Source organism: Phacochoerus africanus, chromosome 16 (assembly GCF_016906955.1).
Source record: "Phacochoerus africanus isolate WHEZ1 chromosome 16, ROS_Pafr_v1, whole genome shotgun sequence".
NCBI lineage: Eukaryota > Metazoa > Chordata > Mammalia > Artiodactyla > Suidae > Phacochoerus > Phacochoerus africanus.
In genome coordinates this window covers 23,799,883-23,822,649 of record NC_062559.1, presented here as the reverse complement: position 1 = coordinate 23,822,649, position 22,767 = coordinate 23,799,883, and the positions used below count along the sequence as shown (strand labels likewise).

General features: G+C 38.4%; 1 protein-coding gene across 8 annotated transcripts in view; it reads left to right on the top strand.

Annotated features, from left to right (window-relative positions):
• Window positions 1–22,767, top strand: part of ASB15 (ankyrin repeat and SOCS box containing 15) — a 55,950-nt gene that overhangs the window by 689 nt on the left and 32,494 nt on the right. For 3 of the 8 annotated variants that reach the window (XR_007132656.1, XM_047763561.1, XM_047763568.1), the window contains exon 1: window positions 21,639–21,715. The exons of 1 other annotated variant lie outside the window; for it this stretch is intronic. Coding sequence is in view for 2 of the 7 variants with exons in the window: in XM_047763561.1 (XP_047619517.1) it covers window positions 21,700–21,715 (16 nt within the window). In the remaining 5 variants the exon portion in view is untranslated. Of the gene's footprint in view, window positions 1–21,638; window positions 21,716–22,767 lie in introns of those variants that run through there. 4 more of the 8 variants (XM_047763562.1, XM_047763563.1, XM_047763567.1 and 1 more) reach the window with 2 other exon arrangements.

Sequence of the window (22,767 nt, the reverse complement as noted above, 5' to 3'; positions counted from 1 at the left end):
AGAATAGGAGAAGATATTTGCAACCACATATACTTACCAAAAGATAAGCGGTGCCTAAAATACATAAATTAGTAAAATTAGTAAATCCATAAATTAGTAAAAAAAAAAAAAACCGACCAGAACAGGTCCTTCTGCTTCCATTCTTGCCTCACTCTCTGGAATATATTCAGTGGATTAACATATGTAAAGTGCCTGGTTCAGTGCATGGAACATAGTACCACACAAGTGATTTTTGTTATTAGTTTTTTTATTTTGCTATTGTTATTCTCAACTTTGTAGCTTTTTAGGAGTACTTTGCTTAAAATTTTTCCGTGATTTTTCACTCAAGGTATAAAAGCTGAAGTCCTTACATCTGCCTACAGTGTCCTCATAATTGCTCCCTTGCCCCTCACCTCTCAGACCTAACCTCCATTCCCCTCTCCCTACTCAGGTAGCTGCTCTTCTAACCCTTTTCTTGGAAAACCCTTCCACTGGATTGGCACATGACTCACTCTCACCTTTTTCAAATCTTTACACAATATCATCTTCTCAATGTGGTCCGCTCTAGCCTTGAGATTTAAAATTGCAAAGCATGGAGTTCTGGTTGTGCCTCAGTGGGTTAAGAACATGACTAGTATCCATGAGGATGTGGGTTTGATCCCTGGCCTTATTCACTGTTAAGGATCTGGCACTGCTGCAAGCCTCAGAATAAGTTGCAGATGCAGCTTGGATCCGAAGTTGCCATGGCTGTGGCATAGGCTGCTGGCACCTGCAGCTCCAATTGGACCCCTACCCTGGGAACTTATATATGCTGCAGATGCAGCCCTAAAAAATTAATTAATTAATTAATTAAAGTAAAATAAAATTGCAAATCACTACTGAGTTACTCCTTACCCTTTCTCTGCTTCAGTTTTCTTCATAGCCCTCATCACTTTCTAACATGCTAATTATCTTCTGTTTTTGTTTATCATTCTTTCTAGCATATAAGCCATATGTGGGTGGAAATTTTTTCCTACCATATCTCAAGTGACTGAAATAGTACCTGGCACATAATAGGCACCCAAGTAATGTATTTTTAGTGAATATAATAGAATAATAGGCAAAAGAAATAAATAAGCAGTTGATGGAAATAGGAATGATCAATAAACATGAAAAGGACTCAACTTCCCTAATACACAAGGAAATGCAAATTAATTGTAATATTACTGGCATCTTATGGACAAAAATTAAGGACTGACAATACTAAAAATTAAGGACTGACAGAGTGTTAGCACCACTGGTAGGAGTGAATTGGTATAATCACTCTGAGGATAATTTTACAGTAGTTAGTTGAAGATATTCAAAACTATGACTGAGAGCTTTGAGTTGAAGTGTGCCCTCTCAAAAGTTATATGTGGAAATCCTAACCCCACTACATCAGAATATGACCTTATATGAAAACAGAGTCATGGAAGATATAATTAGTTAAGATAAGGTCATTGGCATGAGCCCTGGTCAGGTATGACTGGTATCCTTATTAAAGGGGGAAATTTGCACACAAAGAGATGTACCCAGGAAGAACACCAGTGCGGATGAAGGCAAAATTGGGATGATGTTTCTACAAAGCAAGGAACACCAAAGATTTCTAGAAAACCACTAGAATTTAGGGGGGAAGCGTAGAATGGATTCTCTTTCTTAGTCCTTAGAAGAAACCAACCCTGCTGACTCCTTGATCTTGAGCTTCTAGCCTCCAGATGGGTGAGCTAATACTGTTTATGCTATTTAAGCCACTCAGTTTGTGGCACTTTGTTACAGTACTACACATTCACACTAATAGATTAATTTGATCACATGCAACTCTCTTCTCTTAGGATTGCTGCCTTTAGAAACATGAACCATGGGGGTATAATCTTTCCAGTTCAAATAACCCAAGAATTAGGCTTTACCATAACTTCCATAATAATTTCCAACTTCTAGTATTTGAGTCATCCACAATTACTATTTAGGCAGAAGAAATATATAGTAATGAACATGCAGGCATTAGTGGCATTTTAAAAAAAATTTTATGGCTACACATGTAGCATATGGACGTTCCCAGGCCAAGGATTGAATCCAAGCCACAGTGCAACTACACTATAGCTGTGGCAATGCTCGATCCTTTAACCCACTCCACCAGACCAGGGATTGAACCCACACCTCCACAGCGACCTGAGCTGCTGCAGCCAAATTCATAACCCGCTGCCCCACAGCAGGAACTCTAAATGCCACTTTAAAGATACACAAACCCGTGTGCATGGATGTACACACATACATAAAGAAACTGTTGATTTGGAACAAACCATCTGATGCACCCATTTGCTCCTACAAAGGAAATAGATATATCTGGACACATTAGACTAGACTCAGGAAACCATATTAGGAAGGGAGGAAATGTCCTTGGTTTTCAAACCAGGTAATGTTGACATAGTCACTGGAACATAGATGAATGGAAATTTATGAAGTCACGGTCTTTGTTCCCTGTCTCTCCAGGTTCTAAGAATTTCATCATTGTGGTGTGTGTTCTAGAATGTAGAATCATGAGATTATAAAAGAGGCATGTGTTTTCGTTGGTTATAACTTTGGGTTCAAGCTTCTGCTGTACCATATTTGCTAAAGACATCACGGCTAAACAGACCTCGCTGACCCTGGCTGAGGTACTGCATAGCTAACTAGTACTATGTGGTGGGGAAAAGTGTAGGTTTTCTGAGCCAATCCCTTGGCAGAGGTGTGAGGCTGTATATGAAGGGGGCTTGATAGTGGTGTCCTAGGCTGGTGACAGTAGAATTAGCTACAAAGAAAAATCAACCTTGGCATCTGTGACATCAGAAGGGGATTGGGGAATATCTTGATATGAGTAGCAGGAGCACCAAATGCATGCATTCTCTGATAAGAGTTCCCAGAGGGGTAAATGTTGGAATCCTCCTCAGGAAGGAGATAGATGCTGGTAAATTCTTCTGTAAATAAAGTTAGGAGGCCAGGTGACTTAGACCTAAAATCTGGAGCTCACGTTTTACACAGTTTGCTCTGCAGGACCTCTAACCTATCCAATAAGGGCGATCTTTTTCTCCAAAGTTAATTAACTGGAAGAGTTAGGACCTCTTATGCTGCCTCTTAATGACACAGCCTCTTTTGGGAAGGGCTGGATCTTACCAAATTTAGGCAGTTAGAATATTTGCCTAGAAGGTATGGCTCTGGAGTTCTGCCAAGGGAGCTTTTACCTGAGAGAATCATGAGACCAAATGACGGAAAAGGAAGAAAACATCTTGGTTTTCAGGACACGAGGAGTCATTCCTGAAAAGTCTGGAGGGAACAAGTATTGCCTTGGTCAGTTTCTCCTTAGTTTTCACGATCAGGGAGAAGAGATGAAAATAATCTCCACTCAGGAATTGTTTTTTCCTCTCCCAATTTGGAGGAAATAAAACCATTTTACTCGTTCTTAGAATAGACCAATATATTAAAATTCTAAAACGTTGGATATTATCCATCTCTTAAGCCTCCATTCATATGAGGCACGTTCAAAACAATTTGGGTTTTTTCCATTCTTCTTCTCTATCTATACTATGTTTAATTCTTGAAAATGTCCATAGCCAGATAATTGGGTGTTTGCAATATGGTGGTTTTTAGAATCTCATTCTAAATTGGGCTGTAACTCTGATAAAAGCCATTACCCAGTTGTAGCCGAGTGGCTATGGACTTCACTGTGTTTGAGTTATTTAATGTGTGAAAATGGGGCTCTCCAACACTCCCACCCAGATCTGGATTAGGTTTAGCATTGAGAGTAAACATAGATATCTCTATTGCAAAACAGAACTTATGGGAGAATTGAATAATAAAGATGCCTGTGGGGAATATCTAGCTCCATGTCTGTGTAACAAATGCTGCTGCTCCCCATTTAAAAGCAAGCAAGAAAAGAAGTGGTGAAAAGCAGGAAGTTTGTTTAAGGAGAGGAAACTATTTTAAGAGACTCAAATATTTATTAATGTAACTATAATAAGAATATACTGATTAGGAGTTCCCTTTGTGGCTCAGCAGAAATGAATCTGACTAGCATCCGTGAGGACACAGTTTGATCCCTGGCATGAGCAATCCAGTTTTCCATATTTTTGTCAGTATTTGGTGTTGCAACCTTTTTTTTTTGTAGTTATTTTGACAGATGTGTAGTTATGTCTTATTGTGGCTGTAATTTGCATTTCCCTAATGGCTTACTGATGTTAAACATCTTTTTACGTGTTTCTTTACCATTTGTACAGGCTCTTCTCACAAAAAAAAAAAAAAAAGTGGTAAGGTGATGGGTGATGGATGTATTAACTTGATTATGGCAGTCATTTCACAGTATATAGGTACATCAAATCACCACATTGTACACTTTAAATATACACAAAATATTTATAATTTTGTCAGTTACACCTCAATAAAATAAACAAAAAACCATTACTAGCACACCACTAGCTTAAGCTCACCCATTTCTCGTTTCTCTGATTCCCTATGTACTCTAAGTTCGAAGTACTTTGATCTCTGCTTCCTCTTTGCTAATTCTGAGAGCAGAAAACGTGATTTTTACTTCTTGTACTTTCCCATGCCATTGTCTACAGAGAGTAGGTTACCTAACAAGTATACCTCGATCATTGTTAAAGCACTGAGGGACTCATCAGAGATGATAAGTGATGGAAGAAACCTGGCCTTGAGAACCACTCCCCCCCCCCAAATTTTTTTTACCATCAATATTTTGTTTTTACTTTCGGCATTTCAGACTTAAACATCCCTGAAGGAATATATTCAGCCAGGCTCTAAGAAGTTGGACATAAGCCGTTCTTTATTCTTCATGTGCATATCTTTGGCCTGAGGCTACATTATTTAATTTTTAGTTATTTTTTAGTAATCTATTTACTCTAGCAATTCATTCTTATAGCTAAGCAGTTACACCCTCAACCAACCTAAGCAGTTTGGTTTTTTTGTTTTCCTTGTTTTTTGGCCGCCCCATGGCATATGGAGTTTCTGGGCTAGGGCTCAGATCTCAGCCACAATTTTAACCTATTTTGCTGTGGCAATACCGGATCCTTAACTGGGGATCAAACCTGCACCCCAGCCCTGCAGAGACACTTTCAATCCCATTATGCCACAGAGAGAACTCCAATCTACTATGTTTTGTTCAAAATATATTGTATCCATATTTTTTCTTGAAGAATGGATTCACTTCTTACCCAATAACAGGCAGTTCATAACATGCTTAAGTATTTCCAGTCTCATTTTCCTCCACAAGACTCTTGATTTTACTTTAGCTTTATTTTTTTATTTCAGTCTTGGAAGACTTTTTGATTTAGATTCTACTCTATTAACTTCCAGCTCCCTTGGGCTCTAAGTTAAGACACACAAGGGAGAAAAATACAGAGAGAAAGGTAAGAATCCACCATAATTATGTCAAATTGATCCTTTTCCTTAGTCCATGTTAAGCTCATTTACATTTAATGTATGATAGATATGTTTGCTCTGGCTTTTTTAGTTTTTAAAAATGTCTTCTGTACAATCCGGTTTTTAATTAATTAATTAATTTTTATTTTATTTTATTTTTTTTTTTTGGCTGAGGCATGCAGAAGTTCCCAAGCCAGGGATCAGACCTACACTACAGCAGTGCCCCAAGCTGCTGCAGTGACAGCACCAGATTCTTAACATGCTGCACTAGAAGAACTCCTCTGTTTCTATTTTTTATGTAATTCTTTAGAGATTTGGGAAGGCTTTAGTCTTTGTTTCATGATTATATTTATAGTATTACATTACTGTCTTGGTTTCCAGTTTTCCTAGACAGTACCTGTTAGTTTCCTGCTGGGAAAATTTGATAAAATTATCATGTTCCTTTTTTTGTCTCCCTTCCACTCAATTTTACTAAAAAAAAATTGCTTTTCTTAGTGTTCACCTTCATATGTTAAATGTTTTTATACTCCCATTATTTGGTATGTCTGATTGACTTTTTATCATTTTATACCCAGCTACAAGCAGATGAGGCAATCAATACTATTTACCTTCTTATCCCTTCTGTCTCAAATTTCTGTTGTCTCATGTCTATGTTTTCAGGGCAAATAGACATCAACAGTCTATTCTGTAACCCTAATTCCTACTTTCCTTTTATTATTAGTTCTACAGTAAATATATTTTTTCAATATTCTGTGCTGTCAAGGATAGGAACATTTCTCCTACCCCCTCTTGCTTGTTTTGGCTGGTCTAATAATTAAAGTGATACAAGGCAGATTAACAGGGAAAAATTAATTTTGTATATATAGAAGTTCATAGAAATATGAGACTCAAAGAAGTAATCAGACCGGGTAGCTTTTATACCTTTTAGACAAAGAAACAATACATTTATGAAGAACTGACAAGACAAAGAAGTTTGGGCTTAGGCTACTACATTGGTAAAGTAACAAGTTTTGTTTAGACAGCCTTCTTGGTCCTGAGCGTTATTTTTCTGATGATAAGGATGTCTCTGCCTCCTGGTACAGAAAAGGTGCCTTTCACATGGGAGATTTATTTCTGGCTTTTAGGGGAGCAAAAAAGGTCAGAGCATCCTTCTTGCACCAGCTGTTTCTTATGTAACTTTAATTCAAAATAATCAATATGCCAAAGTGACATACTTTGGAACATCCGGTCCTGAACTCCATCAGTGCTAATCCGTATGTCATAGTTACCTCACTCATGTGTTGTTTGGCTGAACTAATCCTCCAGCAGTTTCTTTTTCCTTTTTTCTTCATAGAGGTGATTATCAGACCTCATCTGAATTTATGCTGATTTATTATACATGTCATCAGTTTCTAAGGTCAAGATCTAAAGCCCTCATTTTCCGTATGAATTTTAATGTTGCTGTTGACTGGTGCATGTACTCACTCAGATATGAACTTGCAGTCCTTTCAATGAGCCAGAAAGCATAGTAACTAGACTACTGCAAACACAACGTGATGAACAAGTCTCAGACACTGTCTTCAGACAGCTGACCATTTAATGAACATTTGAAAACACTCTAACCTCCTTAGGGAAATCATTGAGAATCACTAAGCTTAGGTGCTTCCTCTGTTTTAACTATATGCAAACCACCTATTCTATTTGAGAAGGCGTAGTTAAAAGCTGGACTCCCTGCCTTGAGCCTTCTTTGAACCAAACTGATGCTTCTTTGTGGGAAAATTAATGATCTCCATAGCTGCTGGCAAGGCAAAAGCTATACACCCCTGAGTGAGTATATTATTGGCATTTATCTGTGAACACCTGTATTCAATGTTTCAGAGTTAATGTTCTTTATCTTAGGTAGTTCTTCTAAAGTGAGGCTTTTGGAAGTTTTTGATTTTTTTGGGGGGGGGGTCTTTTCTAGGGCCACACCCACGGCATATGGAGGTTCCCAGGCTAGGGGTCTAATCGGAGCAGTAGCTGCCAGCCTACACCACAGCCGCAGCAATGCCAGATCCGAGCCGTGTCTGTGACCTACACCATAGCTCATGGCAACGCTGGATCCTCAACCCACTGAGTGAGGCCAGGGATCCAGCCCGCTGCCTCGTGGTACCCAGTCGGCTATGTTAACCACTGAGCCACGATGGGAACTCCCGCATCTTTATTTTTAAGAAAGAAAGTTTTCATAGCCAAGTAAACTTCCTAGGCAGAGAATAGAAACTGTTCATTCCAATTTGTAGTGGCTATTAAAGAGTTTTTTAAATCCGTCCATTAAAAAAAAAAAAACTTAATTTAATTCGGTTTTCTGATATCACTAGCCAGGAGCATCAAAAGGTATTTTTCCTCCTAACTTCGCATATGCCACAAGAATTCTCATACCCACCAGGGAAACCGTGGCCTTTTGATCTACTCAATCCCTCTCCAACATGCAGATGGCAGTCCTCCTCCAAAGTCACTTCATGTACTGCAGCACTGTTAGTATAGCTCTGAGTGTGTGTGCATTTTTTATTGAGGTATAGTTGACTTACAATATTGTCTTTTAGATGTACAGCAAAGTGATTCAACTATATATATATATATATATATATATATATATATATATATATGTTTTAGACTCGTTTCCGTTATAGGTTATTACAAGATACTGAATGTAGTTCCCTGTGCTATAACAGTAAATTCTTGTTGTTTATCTATTTTATATATAGTAGTGGGTATCTCTTAATCCCATATTCTTAAGTTATCTTTCAAGCAGTTTCTTTAAGAAGATCTCATGGGAACAGTCTATCTTGAGTCCTACGCATTCATCCCTGAAGGGCGGCTTGACTAGGTATAAGATTATCGGCTCATGTTTTCTTTCCTTGAGTATCTTGTAGGTGTTGCTTTGGAGAAATATTATGTTCAAATTGGTAGTCTCCTTATAAATGATTTTATTTTATTTTATTTTTAACCCTGGCACCACAGTTTTCGTTATCGTTAAAACCCAGTAACCTGACTAGGTTATGTCTCTGTACCGCTTTTTTAGGTCATTTTTCCTTGGCACATGATGTGTCCTATAGCCATTTAGATTTAAATCTTTCTTTGTTTCAGGATTTTTTTTCCCTTATATCTTTCAATTCTTTTTTTTTTTTTGTCTTTTTAGGGCTGCACCCACAGTATATGAAAGTTCCCACACTAGGGGTTAAATCAGCGCTATAGCTGCCAGCCTATGCCACAGCCACAGCAATATGTATATACACACACACACACACATATATATATGCTATATTTTTCAATGCTTTATTTTCATTCCATCTTGTTTCCTTTTGTCATGTTTACCTCATTTCGTACTATGATCTCTTCAGACCCAATTCTCCCTTAAGAATTCCTTCAAATTTAATCTTCATTTCTGTGACTTTATTTTTTTCTCTCTCTCCTACTTCTTTTCGGAATTCTACCAGCCTTTATTTCATCTTCTTCTATTCTACTTCCATCTCTTCACTCAGCTGTCTCGTTTCTACTTGGTAGTCTTCCTTCATAGTTGAAGTTGTGTTGTTGGTGTTTTACCAACATAGTGAAATACATGACCATAATTTTCATCTGCTCAGTAGCAACATTTTCCCCATGAATGTACGTCACCCGTTGAAAAGTTTTGCTATTCTCTTCCATATTTTTAATTGTATGTTATATCCATTATATACATTATAGACCCCATGTATATTAATTGTTTTAAAATAATTTGGATTTTCTTGGATCAACTCTGTCCAGGAGGTAACAAAGAAACTGCTTCCTGCTGCTGTGCTTCATCTAGGTGATTGTGTAGCTCCCTTCTTCTGTTTCTCTGACCCAAACCAAATTCAAGGGCTTTTCTGCCTCCAACTTGCTTTCTTTAGTTCTGCCACAGATTGCTACAATCAAGGTAATAGCTTTTGCTATAGAACCCACTCTGAACATGAATGCTTTACCTTTAAAAATTGTGTATTTGCTGGTATATTAAAGATCTACTGCCACTAGATTTTCTTATCACTCTGTACCTCTTTTTTCTTTCTCCTTTTACTTCTTTTTTTATTTTTTTTATTTTTTAAATTATTTATTATTTTTTTTCCCACTGTACAGCAAGGGGGTCAGGTTATCCTTACATGTGTACATTACAATTACATTTTTCCCCCAGCATCCTTTTACTTCTTATCCTCCTACAAAGATTTCTCATCTTTACACTTTTAGCAGCCCTTACATTTGTTTGGGTGAAATCTACTGATTGTATTAGTCTAGTTTTGCTGAAAATGGAGTTTATGTTTGTTTGTTTTGGCATTCTCCTTATTGCTTCTGCATAATTTTCCAGGAGAAAGAGAAAAATATGAACTTACATATCCATGTTCAAAATCAAAAACTTCCTACCATCTATTTTAATATGAAGACTATTCTTTTATTAATATTCTGTAAGATTGCAGTAGTTATAAAAAAAAAAACTACTGCATAATTAGTTTATATTTAATTCAATGACTGAGGTCTCTGTGTTCTTTATATTATTGGCTATTAAACCGGCTCTTTACTTCATAGACCTGTGTGACTAATGCTTGAACTTAAATGGAAAGCTTTAATATATCCTTGATAAATTTCATTGTTGGATTTTTCCAATTTCTCCAGCATGGTTAGATGATTTTGCTTTTTCCTTTTTTTTAGGGCCGCACCTGCGGCATATGGAAGTTCCCAGGCTAGGGGTCAAACTGGAGCTCCAGCTCCCAGCCTACACCATAGCCACAGCAATCCCAAAACCGAGCTGCATCTGCGACCAGCACCTACACTGAAGCTTGCAGCAACACCAGATCCTTAACCAGCTGAGCAAGGCCGGAGATCAAACCTGCATCCTCATGGATACTAGTCAGGTTCTTAACCTGCTGAGCCACAGCAGAAACTCCTGATTTTGTATTTTGAGGAAAACATTAACGTTTGTGTTCTGATGATGTTTTTTACTATCATCATTTTGATACTGAGAAGAACTGTCACTCTTCTAGAACCAAGCACCATGTTTTATATTAAATATTTCTATAGAAATAGGTGGCCTGGTTTTCCTTTTCTGAACAGTTATTGGAAAACTTAAGACCCAGATTTTGGTTCGCTTATGAACCCATCACAATGGTCTGTACTTTTATGTCCACTCGCCTTTTTTATTCAGATCATTTTAACTTTTGCAATTTTGTCTTTTTGTTATTTATTATTGTAAGTCAACTTTAATTCTTTCTGCAGTAATTCTCCCCCTTCCCAGGTTTTGAAAACCCCCACATTTGATGCTCATAGCAATTAATTTAAAATGTTAATAAACATGTTGAACTTCTTAAACAATACAGCCAAATTGACAATAACACTTTATTAAGATTTTCTTTGACTGTGGTTATTCAATTTGAAACTCACTAACTGGTTTTCATCCATGTTTCTTTATCTTATCACCAGGGTTGCTAGGTGAGTTTCTGCCACAGGCATTGTGGAAATCGTGATCTCTGTTTACTAGACTAGTGCTCCTTGTGGGGGAAAAAGTGCCAAGCATCGTACCTTGCACAGAGAAATTGCTTATACAATATTGAATAAAGAAAAGGATATATGAATAGTAAAATAAAGTTCAAATGATAAAAGTTACTCACAAGCCATACTGGATAATCCGTTTCTGTCCTAACCGCTCACAAACTCCCTGCTTATATTTGGCATCAGTTTAAAAAGATTATGACATTTACCCATCCAAAGCCTCCTGATGCCTTTTTAATTCCCTGTCTTGCTCCGACTTCACCAGCAGTATTTCTGTGATCAAAATGGGATGTTTTTCAGGCTCTAGGAAGTAACTTGCCTGGTCCTAGATACCTGTCATTTTAATATGTGCCATTCACCTACACTATGAACATACACCACTTTCCTGCTTCTACTTCTCTTTAAAAACTGTGCTTTAAAAAGTTCCCTCTACAGTTTTAGTACTTGCTCATTCATTCATTTATTCCTTCATGCTGTCTCTTGAGGCTCTAGCTTGCCTAACATATTATCACCAGTCTTTGTATTTATCTGTGTTATAGGGACATTTGCATCTTTCATATATGCTGTTTCAATTACTGTGAACCGCAGTAATTTCTTTCAGTGTCTCACCCTTTTCTTTCTCAGTGAAATCTGTGCGTGGCTGGTTAGAATTTTATATCCTATAGTCTACTCTCCCTCTTATAGATATCGAGGCAACTGAATTATTGTCATCTGGGAACTTTCTGAATTCTAATTGTTCTTATTCCCTCTCTGAAATATCCAGTTTTTCTTAATTAATAGGTATAATTTATATCTATGATATAAAAATTTATATGAGATATTTTTTATGCAAAGATTAAGAATCAAGTAACAGTATTAGTAGTAGATGTTATCCAACATATAAAAATGTGAGTTGGAGGTCCCGAGGTGGCTCAACGGAAACCATTCTGACTAGCATCCATGAGGATGCACATTCAACCTCTGGCCTTGCTCAGTGGGTTAAGGATCCCATGTTGCCGTGGTGTAGGTCGCAGACACGGCTTGGATCTCCAGTTGCTGTGGCTGTGGCATAGGCCAGCAGCTGCAACTCCAGTTTGACCCCTAGCCTGTGAACCTCCATATGCCTTGGGTACAGCCCTAAAAAGACAAAAAAATATGTGGATCATATTTATTCTACCAATTATACTTGAATACATTGATTCCATAGCAACAACATGTTTTGCTTGCTTGTTTCAAAGCTTAATTGGGAAAAAAACAGATGAAAATATCTTCTTGGGATTAAAGAATAAGGATCTTAAATTTCTATTATTAAATTTCTACATTGCTATATGCTCACTACAGAGGTTGAAATAGTTATGTTCTCTGAATTCTTTTTTATTGCCAGTTCATGTCTATGCAAAATAAATTCTCCATAAATATTCCCAAATTTACCCTGAATAGCTTTTCTCTTTTTTCCATCTACTTAAGTTCTGCTTGACTTTAGCCTGAGAACCTAATAGATAATTGTAGTCAAAATGAAAGTTTAAAATGAACTCAGAAATAGTTTACAACCTGGCTGGTACCAAGGGATTTGCAAATTTATAACTTTATCAGCTCTTGGAAGCTGAGTGAATTATGGAAAATCACTAATTAAATAATTTACTAGGTCTTCATTAAAAACAAATCTATTATGTTTTTGACTGCCTTGTGAGTTTGCCTTAAGCCTCCCAGCTGTCTTTCCCTGTATTATGAAATTCTTAAACATACAGTGAAGTTGCAGGTTTCTCTTACTGTTGTCTAGGTCCCCAGGCCTTTGATTCAATTCACTTTGAACACTCCTTCCCCCAAGCATCCTTGTGCAGGCTGCAACTTACACAACTGTACAAAGAAGCCCTGAGGAAAGGTCTTAGCATAATGCTTTGTTACAACAAGAAAGCAATAAATATTGTCCGTCATTATAATTATTAGGTGGTGAACCATTCCAAAATGGTGTGGAGGCTCAGTCAGAGACTCTCTGGTTTAGCCAGTTGTGAAAAGAGGCTGATGTGCTCACGATGTACATGTTAAGTCTTCGAAGAGTTCAAAACACTGACTTGGAAAGCAAACCAATGGACATCCATCACTGTGTGACTCTCCTTCCACTAGGTGGTGCTGTCTTTCATGCAGCCAGGGCTTCTGCTTGCTTTGGTGGAACTGAGCTCTGTTTAGAGATGGCCTTTATTTACCAATCATTCAATCAATAATCAGGTGGTATCTGGGTCCCACAGCCTTCCTTCAACTCTTTGGAGGTGTTACTTCTCTCTCAGAGCAGGAATGTTCCACATTATACTTAAACACTGCAGCAAGGAAAGAATTCTCACTAGATGGTAGAAAGCTGTAGAAGGGCTGTCAGCTGCTGTGAAAAAAAGTCCATTCATTAACTTCCTGTCTCTTTGGATTCAAAACCATATTGTTATCGATAATTAATTTACCAAATAACAGCATCACTTTATTGTTTGATGACCTTTGGCATTGTTAGAGTTTGAGAATGGGGCAAGACATGATAATTCAACTTTGTAGTTATAAAAATGTAAATCTCCAAACACCTAGTCTTCACACTAGAGGAGGATCCTTACCCAACTCAAGTCTTAAGACTATATTTTCATGATTTTATCTTCATCATTTTTTATTTTTCTGGTTCTAAAGGAAGTGTGAGCTTCACAACACAAAAGATAATTTTCTGAGAAGTCTTTTAGTTAAATGTGTATACATCAAATTATGAGGATACCTTGCTACTTAAGAAATTATTTAATAAATAACTTTGTAAAATGAAATTTTTCCTTTATTGCTATTTAAGTTCAGTCGTGAAGATACCAAATATGTTTGCATGTTTTCTCTCTTTTTGTCACTCCCAGGTCTGACAGATTTTGAGGAGAAAATATGAGTCCTCAAGGGTGTTTTTCAAAAAATTACTGCAAACTACTTAAGACAATATGAATGAACTTTTAGGGTAAATCAAATGGACTGATGAATAAACTGTAAAGAGCCTTTTGATGCTCTTGCCATTCATTCTGGGCAGTGCTGGGACAGACCATGCAGCTGCTGCTCCATGTCCATTTGTAAGCAGAGCACTTCCAGTATACATTTCTTTTTTGTTGTTGTTGTTTGCTTTTAAGGGCCACACCTGAGGCATATGGAGGTTCCCAGGCTAGGAGCTGAATTGGAGCTACAGCTGCCAGTTTACACCACAGCCACAGCAACGCGGGATCCAAGCCACGTCTGCAGCCTACACCACAGCTCACGGCAATGCGGGATCCTTAACCCACTGAGCGAGGCCAGGGATCAAACCTGCAACCTTATGGTTCCCAGTCAGATTTGTTTCTGCTGCGCCACAGTGGGAACTCCTACATTTCATTTTTAATGTTAAAATATCTGCAAGACGGGAAGAGGGAGGCCAATGTCCTGCCTAAAATGCTCCTGTAGCTTCCTCTTTGCTGCAGAGGTTCTCTGACTCAGAATGCTTGCTGGAGAAACCATTCCATAGCCTTTGAAGGTTACATCTTTGTAGAAGGAAGGACGGGGTGAAGATGAGAGGTGGGGCGGTAGAGAATTATCCAAAGGACTTGTCTGTTCAAAATGTTCAGGCCATATACACAGTCTTTAGGGTTCTGGTGAATAATACCATGTAGACTGGTCCCCCCCCCCCCCCCCCCCGCCGCCCAGAGAGAAAGCCCTTTCTCACCTCCCTTGCCCTAGAAGAAGAAATAAAACCCCAAATTCCCAAGTGCGACATATAACATCCTACTCCTAGCCAGAAGTCAGGAGTATTCTGACTCTTGCCTAAATCTCCTGTTTATTTACTGCAGGTTTCTCCAAGCATTCCATGACCAGCTAAAATACATGTCCATAATTCCCCCCCCCCCACATATGCCATTTTCCTTCAGACCAGTGTGCATTTTTTTCTGCCCAGAATGCTTGTCCCTTTTTTAGATTATCCAAAAAAGTCCTTTTCCTCCTTCAAGTCTCAGCTCACGCCTTCATCTTCTCTAGGACATACTCTTGTCTCCTCCTGGAAGTTCATTATCACTTTTTTTTTGGTCATCTCTTCATCTCCTCCACCAAATGAAAGTAAGAACTGCCTTGTTCAATATCATCGTCCCAGGTGCATAATAGCTGATAAACCCAGGTCTAGTGAATAAACGAAGGCAGTGCTATTCAGAGAGGATGCGTCTCATCCAGAAATGATAACTTAGGACTGTGAAAGAAACGGTGTAAATCTTATTTGAGTCAATCAGTTAGCCTCTGTTTTAAAGTCTAATTCAGATAGAAGGTCAAGACATGGCAAGCATCACACGAGCAAAAATACTTTAGCAGAATCTGAAACCTTAAAATGTTCAGGCGATAGAAGATAAAATGATAGCTTTATAGACTCTTTATATTGAATGAGAAATTTGAGCTCATCTAATTCCAGATCTAACTTAATATTCCAGCTGAGAAAGAGAAGATCCCAAGAGATAGGAGACTGACCTATTTCAAAGCATCTCGGCACTTTCCCTTCTGTTGACCTTGTCATAGAAAGTGATATCATGGGAAGTGAGTTCCGAGGACATGCTGGAATTGAGAATCATGAAGTGCAAAATTCTAAACAGCCTCCAAAGTCCTCCAGGACAGTGGTTACCATGCCACAGTCCTGCCCTCCTCTCAAATCACTTGCTCCTTCTATGTTTGACGATTTTCTTTCATTCTCTGTCTCTCTCTCTTTTTTTTTTTTGTCTTTTTAGGGCCGCACCCGAGGCATATGGAATTCCCCAGAGTAGAGGTCAAATTGAAGCTGTAGCTGGTAGCTGCCAGCCTACAACACAGCCACAGCAACTTGGGATCCAAGCTGCATCTGCAGCCTACACCACAGCTCATGGCAACACCGGATCCTTAACCCATTGAGGAGACCAGGGATCCAACCCACGTCTTCATGGATACTAGTTGGATTCGTAACAGCTGAGCCACAATGGTTTTCTAAGGGATAATACAACATTTTCAGTTCTACTTCAATTTCTGTTCTATGACATTCTTTTTATTCGAAAGCAGTTGCTGATGCAAACTTTGAAAGACTGATTTTTATAGATCAATTGCCCGTTTTCATAAAATGAGGGAAACAAAATGAGCCAAGAGAGATTTTTTGGAGGGAAAGGCATAGAAAAAGGAAGTAATATTCCTAAATTCAGGGGACCAGTATGTGGGTCTTACAAGCTGCTAAACACTAGATCGCTGTTTCTCTCTTCTTCATCCTGAGAAGCGGAGCAGAGAGAGAGAGAAAGATGGGAAATCTTTGAAAGGAAGCCTGGGCTGTCAGTGAGAAGATTCTGGACTCGAAAACAAATAGAAATGTTGCTAAGTCCCATGGTCAGTTTTTAGTCCTCAGGTTTCTTCCCCTAGCGGCAGAATTGGATAGAGTTGATCGCGCTCTCCTGCTGCAGATATTTTTCTTCCCTTAGCTTGCATTCTACTCTGGCCTTTGTTCAGCCCCAGGGCTCATCCCTTGAATGCCTTTGTTTTTATTTTATTTTTATTTATTTTTTTTAATTACTTGATGAATTTTATTACATTTATACAGATGTACAACCATAATCACAACCAAATTTTATAGCGTTTCCATCTCAAACCCTCAGTGCATCCCACCAACCCCCAACCTGTCTCATTTGGAAACCAAATGCCTTTGCTTTTATATCTATGTGTATTCCTTTGTGAGCTCATCTAACCTCGTGGCTTTATGTATCATAACTTTGTTGTTTAGTCCCTAAATGTGGACTCACCTTCACTGCCTGCTTAACCTTTCTTCTTGGACTTCAACAGGTATTGCAAGTTTTACATGCTCTGAGCTGAGCTCCTATTCCTCCTCTCTGCACCTGCTCCTTCAGAAACCTTTTCCATCTTAGTTCATAGTAACTCCATCCTTCCAGTTGTTTGGGCTCCATCCTGATCTTCCCTCGCACAGACCCGACATGAAATCTGGGACAACTTCTGTAAATTTTGCCTTCAAACTGAGCAAAATGCCTGCAAGTTAGGTGGTGATGTGTTGTGCCTATTGCTATATCTTGAGGACCCAGAAAAGAAAGCCCCCGTGAAGGTATTCACTCCCATTGACACTGGATGGTCCAGGTCTATAGGACTGAACTACCCAGACATGCCCAGCTGCACCTGCAAACTCAACTTGAGTTTAATATTTTTGAATTATAGCACAAGTGAAGGACATGGGAAAGTGTGCCTCATGTGCATGGTAATTGTATATTAAATCCCCAAATCAAGCCACAACTAAGCTGAATAGAATGTATAATAGTAGAAATAACATTTCAGAAAAATCAAGAGTGTTTTGTCACAGGACTGATACTACTGACTAGCAGAGATAAGTCTGGCAGAAATAATCACATTTTTCTACGTTCCTGAAAGAATCACGAAGCTTAACTTTTATATCGGAGAAATGGTTGAACACAATGGTAGGTCAGATTTGAAATGTAAAAGATAAAGATCTGAATGCAAGGGTGGGGGGCTGTACGCAGATCTTTTAATGGTAGTGGATTTGTACTGAAATTTTAAAATGTTAGCATGGTAGGTTTCCTTCATTAAATTCAAATATTTTTTCTCTAACAGGTCATGTCAAAATGCTCTTTTTCGTAATTAATGCTCTTTTTCGTAATTGATGAAGTGTCGTGTACTGGCAGCTTCAAAAAATTGAAACATGATAACAGGTGCACATGAAAAGCTCAGTTCTTTTCAGAAAGAACAGAACAGACTACTGAATTTTCAGTAACTCCAATTTTACTTTGGTTGTCAATATAAAGCTCTAGTATACAGTCTTGATTATGATCATGGGTGGTTTATCTAAAATAGGATACGAAGCATAATGAGTTTCCATGCCTCAGCACTATCAATGTGGGATATGAAGGAAGTCAGAATTATAAAAGACTGAAGAGAAGACTCAGAGTAATTTGATGAATCCACTAGTGTAAAACCAATTTCTCTCTTTGAAACTTAAATGTGTGTGCACATGTGTCTTTTGTTCTCCGACTCTCTCCTCCGTAGCCCTTCTGTCTTATCTCCCCTACCAAATTTGGGCTGCTTTTCCACTTATGTTCTCTATGCAACGGTAAACTTCTTCAAGACTAGAACGGTGTGTTCCACCCGCATTGGTGTACATGCTCCGAAGGCGTCTTGCCCACATTCTGCGTTACTCACCTATCTGTCTGTACACCACATAGGACATTTTTTTTAGTGTCCATTTTATATCCCAGAAGTATGATACTATTGGTAAGTCCTGTATCTTTACAGTGATTACTATGTTTTCAAAGAACTTCCATAATTATGCCCTTACTTTAGTTTCATAATGACGTGACGTAATGAGAGCAGTATTATACACAGGTGGAAACGGAGGCACACACATTTCAGTAGTTTAATTCATGAAGACACAGACGGATCTGAGACTAAAATGCAGATTCCTGCTTTCTTTTAATCCAGAGTTCTTTCTCTTAGAGGCGCTTGAAATGCCTCTGGCAGTAACGAAAATTAAGCGTTTGCTCGGAAAAAAAAAAAAAAAGGAAAAGAAGAAGAGAAAGATCAACCTGCTTTCTTAAAATTCATTTTGACTCAGTTTTAATTAAATCAACCTTTTAAGTTAGACAGGAAATAACTGCTAACCCGCATGAACAAGTCATTAGTGTTCGGCAAAACACTTAGCATGTTTGATGTGTGCTTTCTATGTGGAAAGCACTTTACCAGACACTGGTGAGGTCGGGGTGAGTATAACTGGGGCCAGTAGAATCCTCTCCACTTTGCCCATTATTGGTTTAGTGTGCTATCAACAGCACTACCTTATGAAAAACTACCCTCTCACATATTTCTACTCTCATTTTATACACAACTGAAATAAGGTGTGCATTTTAAAAAATCATAGCCCCCAAGGCGAAAACAATGAACAAGCGCAGAAGGAGAGGAAGAAGGAAGAGAAAATCCAAAATATACCAAAGTGAAAATGAAGCCAAGTGAGATGTACATGGGTGTGGCTTACCAAACTGCAAAATAAGAGGGCAGAACAAAATTGCATTCTCCAAGGTGTGTGAACAACATCTTCTTGGCCCAAGAGGCAAAGATAAAGCTGCAGTCTGATAAGGCTTTAATGGAGAATGGGTTGTATCAGGAGGGAATATGATAAATGGCTTTGGGGTTGGGGGGTGGATGGGATTGTATGGCTCATGTTCACACGAGCTATATTTTTAATTCACAGTCAGAGGCCTGTGAGCCCCACACCTGTTTTCAGGAACACAGGGTACCTGTGGGCAAGTGAGAAGTGTATTAGCAGCAGAAGCCCAGGAAGCCCATGGCTCCCTGGAAGTTCATCCTGCCCAAATCGCCTGTTCCCAAAATAAAAAATGGGTGGTTCCAGGGACAGTCCCTTTCACACTGTGCTCCAACCGTTTCAACCTCAGCCTCCTCATATCAGCTGCTAAAATTATCATCTAGAAAGTGGACATGCATTTCCTGCTATATATAGACAGTAGGGATGTGTTCTTGGAGGTCAGTATCACTACATGTACCTTCCTCGGAACCACGATGTGTTCAGCACCCCTTCACTGCTTGATCACACCCTTCACCCAAACTCACCCTCACCTGCAAACCAGAGTCACACTCTTCAAAAATCCAATTCACTTTGTTCCCCTTTCAGAAAACCAGCAGGAAAAGCCATCCTCCAAGACAGGCAAATGTGGAAGTGATTATTAGTATTATGAATATGTCCTCTTAAATGCTTGATTTACCCAAGCACACTTTACTGTGTGTACAGATGATCAGCTACTTGAGGAATACATCTCATAACAATGGCGAGTGCTATAGGCATTGCATTATTATTATTATTTTATGGTTATGATTATTGTTGTAGTGCCCATGTTACAGATGAATAAATTGAATCTTCAATATTTTTTTTTTAGAGCCACACCTGTGGCATATGGAAGTTCCCAGGCTAGGGGTCAAATCCAAGCCGCATCTGAGACCTATGCCACAGTTCACCAGAACACCAGATCCTTAACCTACTGGGACAGGCCAGGAATTGAACCCACATCGTCATGGATACTAGTGAGGTTCTTAACCTACTGAGCCACAATGGGAAGTCTGAGTCCACAAAATTTTAAACAGCAAATCTGAAGTGGCAGGGACAGCAAGCGGTAAAGCAAGACTTGTTCATAGGTCTATGTCATCAGTAGCATATTTTCATTTATTTACCACACTGTTCCTCTTTTCTTGCCTTTCTATAATGTTAAGCATTATTTTAAATGTTGTATAATATAAGGGAATCTATAATAACTATTATAGAAATGGATAAAACAAGCATAAATTTATTGGTATAAGTGCAGAATTGTCCCTGAAATGTGCCAAACCACATTTTAAAATGTTGGGTATAGGTTTTTTAATAAATTGAATTACATTCTAAACCTTCATATGAACGTTTAAGCTTGTATATTAAGAAAAACTATAAAAATTAGAGCATTTCACAATAATGCTTGATTTCTAGAAGAATTCTTTATTGAAAAATTCCAAATCAGATTAACTATAAACTGTGCACAGTGTTCCACCCTTCAACCTTGACTCTTTCAAGACAGTTATTAGTGATATACATACAAAATATTTCTTGGGGTTTCCTCTGGGGATGACAGAAATACAGCCTCTTCTATCACAAAGAGGAGGTAGGACTTCTGATTTCTCATTTACAGTTTTCCGCGTTTTGAAATAAAACAGGGAAATTCACTGCAATTTATGTGTTTATTCATTAACACTGAGGACAGAGAATGAATCAGAGAGATAAGAAAATGAAAGAATATTGTTCTCCTCTGAAGCCTAAAGAGTAGGAAGTTCTAGGAAAAAAGGAGGGCTCAATGGCCCAAATCCAACAGAGGGTCTGAAAAGTAAGAAGGAAAAGTGTCCATCCACCTTAGTTACCAGGAGGTCAGTGAGATTCTGGAGTTGTTTTAGTGGAGTGGTGGGGACAGAAGCCAGATGGCTTTGTGAATGCTGACAGCGGCCTGAATTAATCCAAGGCTAGCCATGTCAAAACAAACTTAAGGCAGATTATTTTCATTAGAAAACCAGTGAGATCCTACACTTTATTTTTTTAATAGAAACCAAACAGCCCTTCCTAATTCAAATACTAATTTTCTGCTTGCTTTACCTCTGCTGCTCACTTTATTTGTTTTATGACTTGACCTAAAAAATCTTGATCCGATTAGATGTCACTGAATGTCATGCTCCCATCAGTGTATCATACTGGCAGCTGTGAAATGCAAATCAAATGAAAAATGGTCAATTCCTAGAACAAGAGGATTGTATTGAATGAGATTTGATGTGCGTCTAGAAGAAGGAAGAGAAATAGTGTGTGTTAACGTTGACTAAAAGTGGATTTGGATCGGCAGATGCAGAGACCCACGAATTTGTCTCTTGAGCAACTAATTTTAAAGTATTTTTAAATTCTACATAACTGGTTTTGCTTTGCTCCTTCAGCAAGGACCCTCTTCACAGCTGGGTTGGCAGACCACCTGTTTTCACCAGAGCTCTTTGAACCAATCAAGACTCAGATAATCTTATTATACCTCTTTGGCCATGGGTTTCTTGTGATGAGGGTCCAGAGATGTCGTGGGTAACACTTTATTGTGTGCCAGGAACGGCTCTGGTTTCAGTTGTACAAGGTCAGGTCTTAATTTAACCACCAACTGGGTACTTAATTTTAGATACACAGAGGAACACATTGGCTCCCAGGCACTTCCTCTGATTTAGGAAGGCAAGGCCCTGGATAAGAATGACAAGATGATCATTCCAAAAGGTGAGATTATGAAATATTTGATCTGTACCTCACCAACAAGCTTATGTAGTTTAGTATTGGAAATATGTTGAACAGATAGAAACATGTATTGTGGTAGCTTTTCCTTTCTTTCTTTCTGATTGATCACCTATTGCCTGCCTAGGGCCTTTTGAATTACGGAATAAAGCCAGAGTTGTTTCATTTGTGTATAGAATTATTAGCTCAGTTACATAGTTAGGAAGCTTAATAAAAATAGTATCATGAGAAACACAGATTAAGAATAAATATGCTGGAGTTCCCGTCGTGGCGCAGTGGTTAACGAATCCGACTAGGAACCATGAGGTTTCGGATTCGGTCCCTGCCCTTGCTCAGTGGTTTAACGATCCGGTGTTGCCGTGAGCTGTGGTGTAGGTTGCAGACGCGGCTCGGATCCTGCGTTGCTGTGGCTCTGGCGTAGACTGGTGGCTACGGCTCCGATTAGACCCCTAGCCTGGGAATCTCCATATGCCGTGGAAGCAGCCCAAGAAATAGCAAAAAAAAAAGAATGAATATGCTTATAGAAAGTTTCTATATATGCTCTATGGCATCTCTTAGCTGGCCCTGGTTACTGGGGAAAAAAATTAAACAACTTTTGTGAAAAATTAAAATAAATTTCTATCAAGACTTTTTAAATCACATGACAGAAGATGGATGCTTCATGTTCAGATGGAAAAATCCCTTTAAATATTTTTAAGTCCAATGAAAAAAAAGGAACTCCATAGATTTGCAAATTCACTTTTGAAAATTAAATCATAGAATCTTGCAGTAGGAAAGTCTTGAGAATTTATCTGAGACCATCACTCATCTGGTTCTTAAAAGATCAGATAGCTTCTAAGGAACGTTCTACATCTAAATTGAAATGATTTCTATGAAATAGCAATAATGTGGACAAGGAATGCTGAGAACATTATACTGTCATAAAGTATCATAATTTGACACTTTGTTGTTTTTATAGGAATGCCTTGTTTTGAGATGAAAAATCCACCTAAAATATACATATTTCCACTGCAGTTGTTTGACAGGTTTGCTGGTTG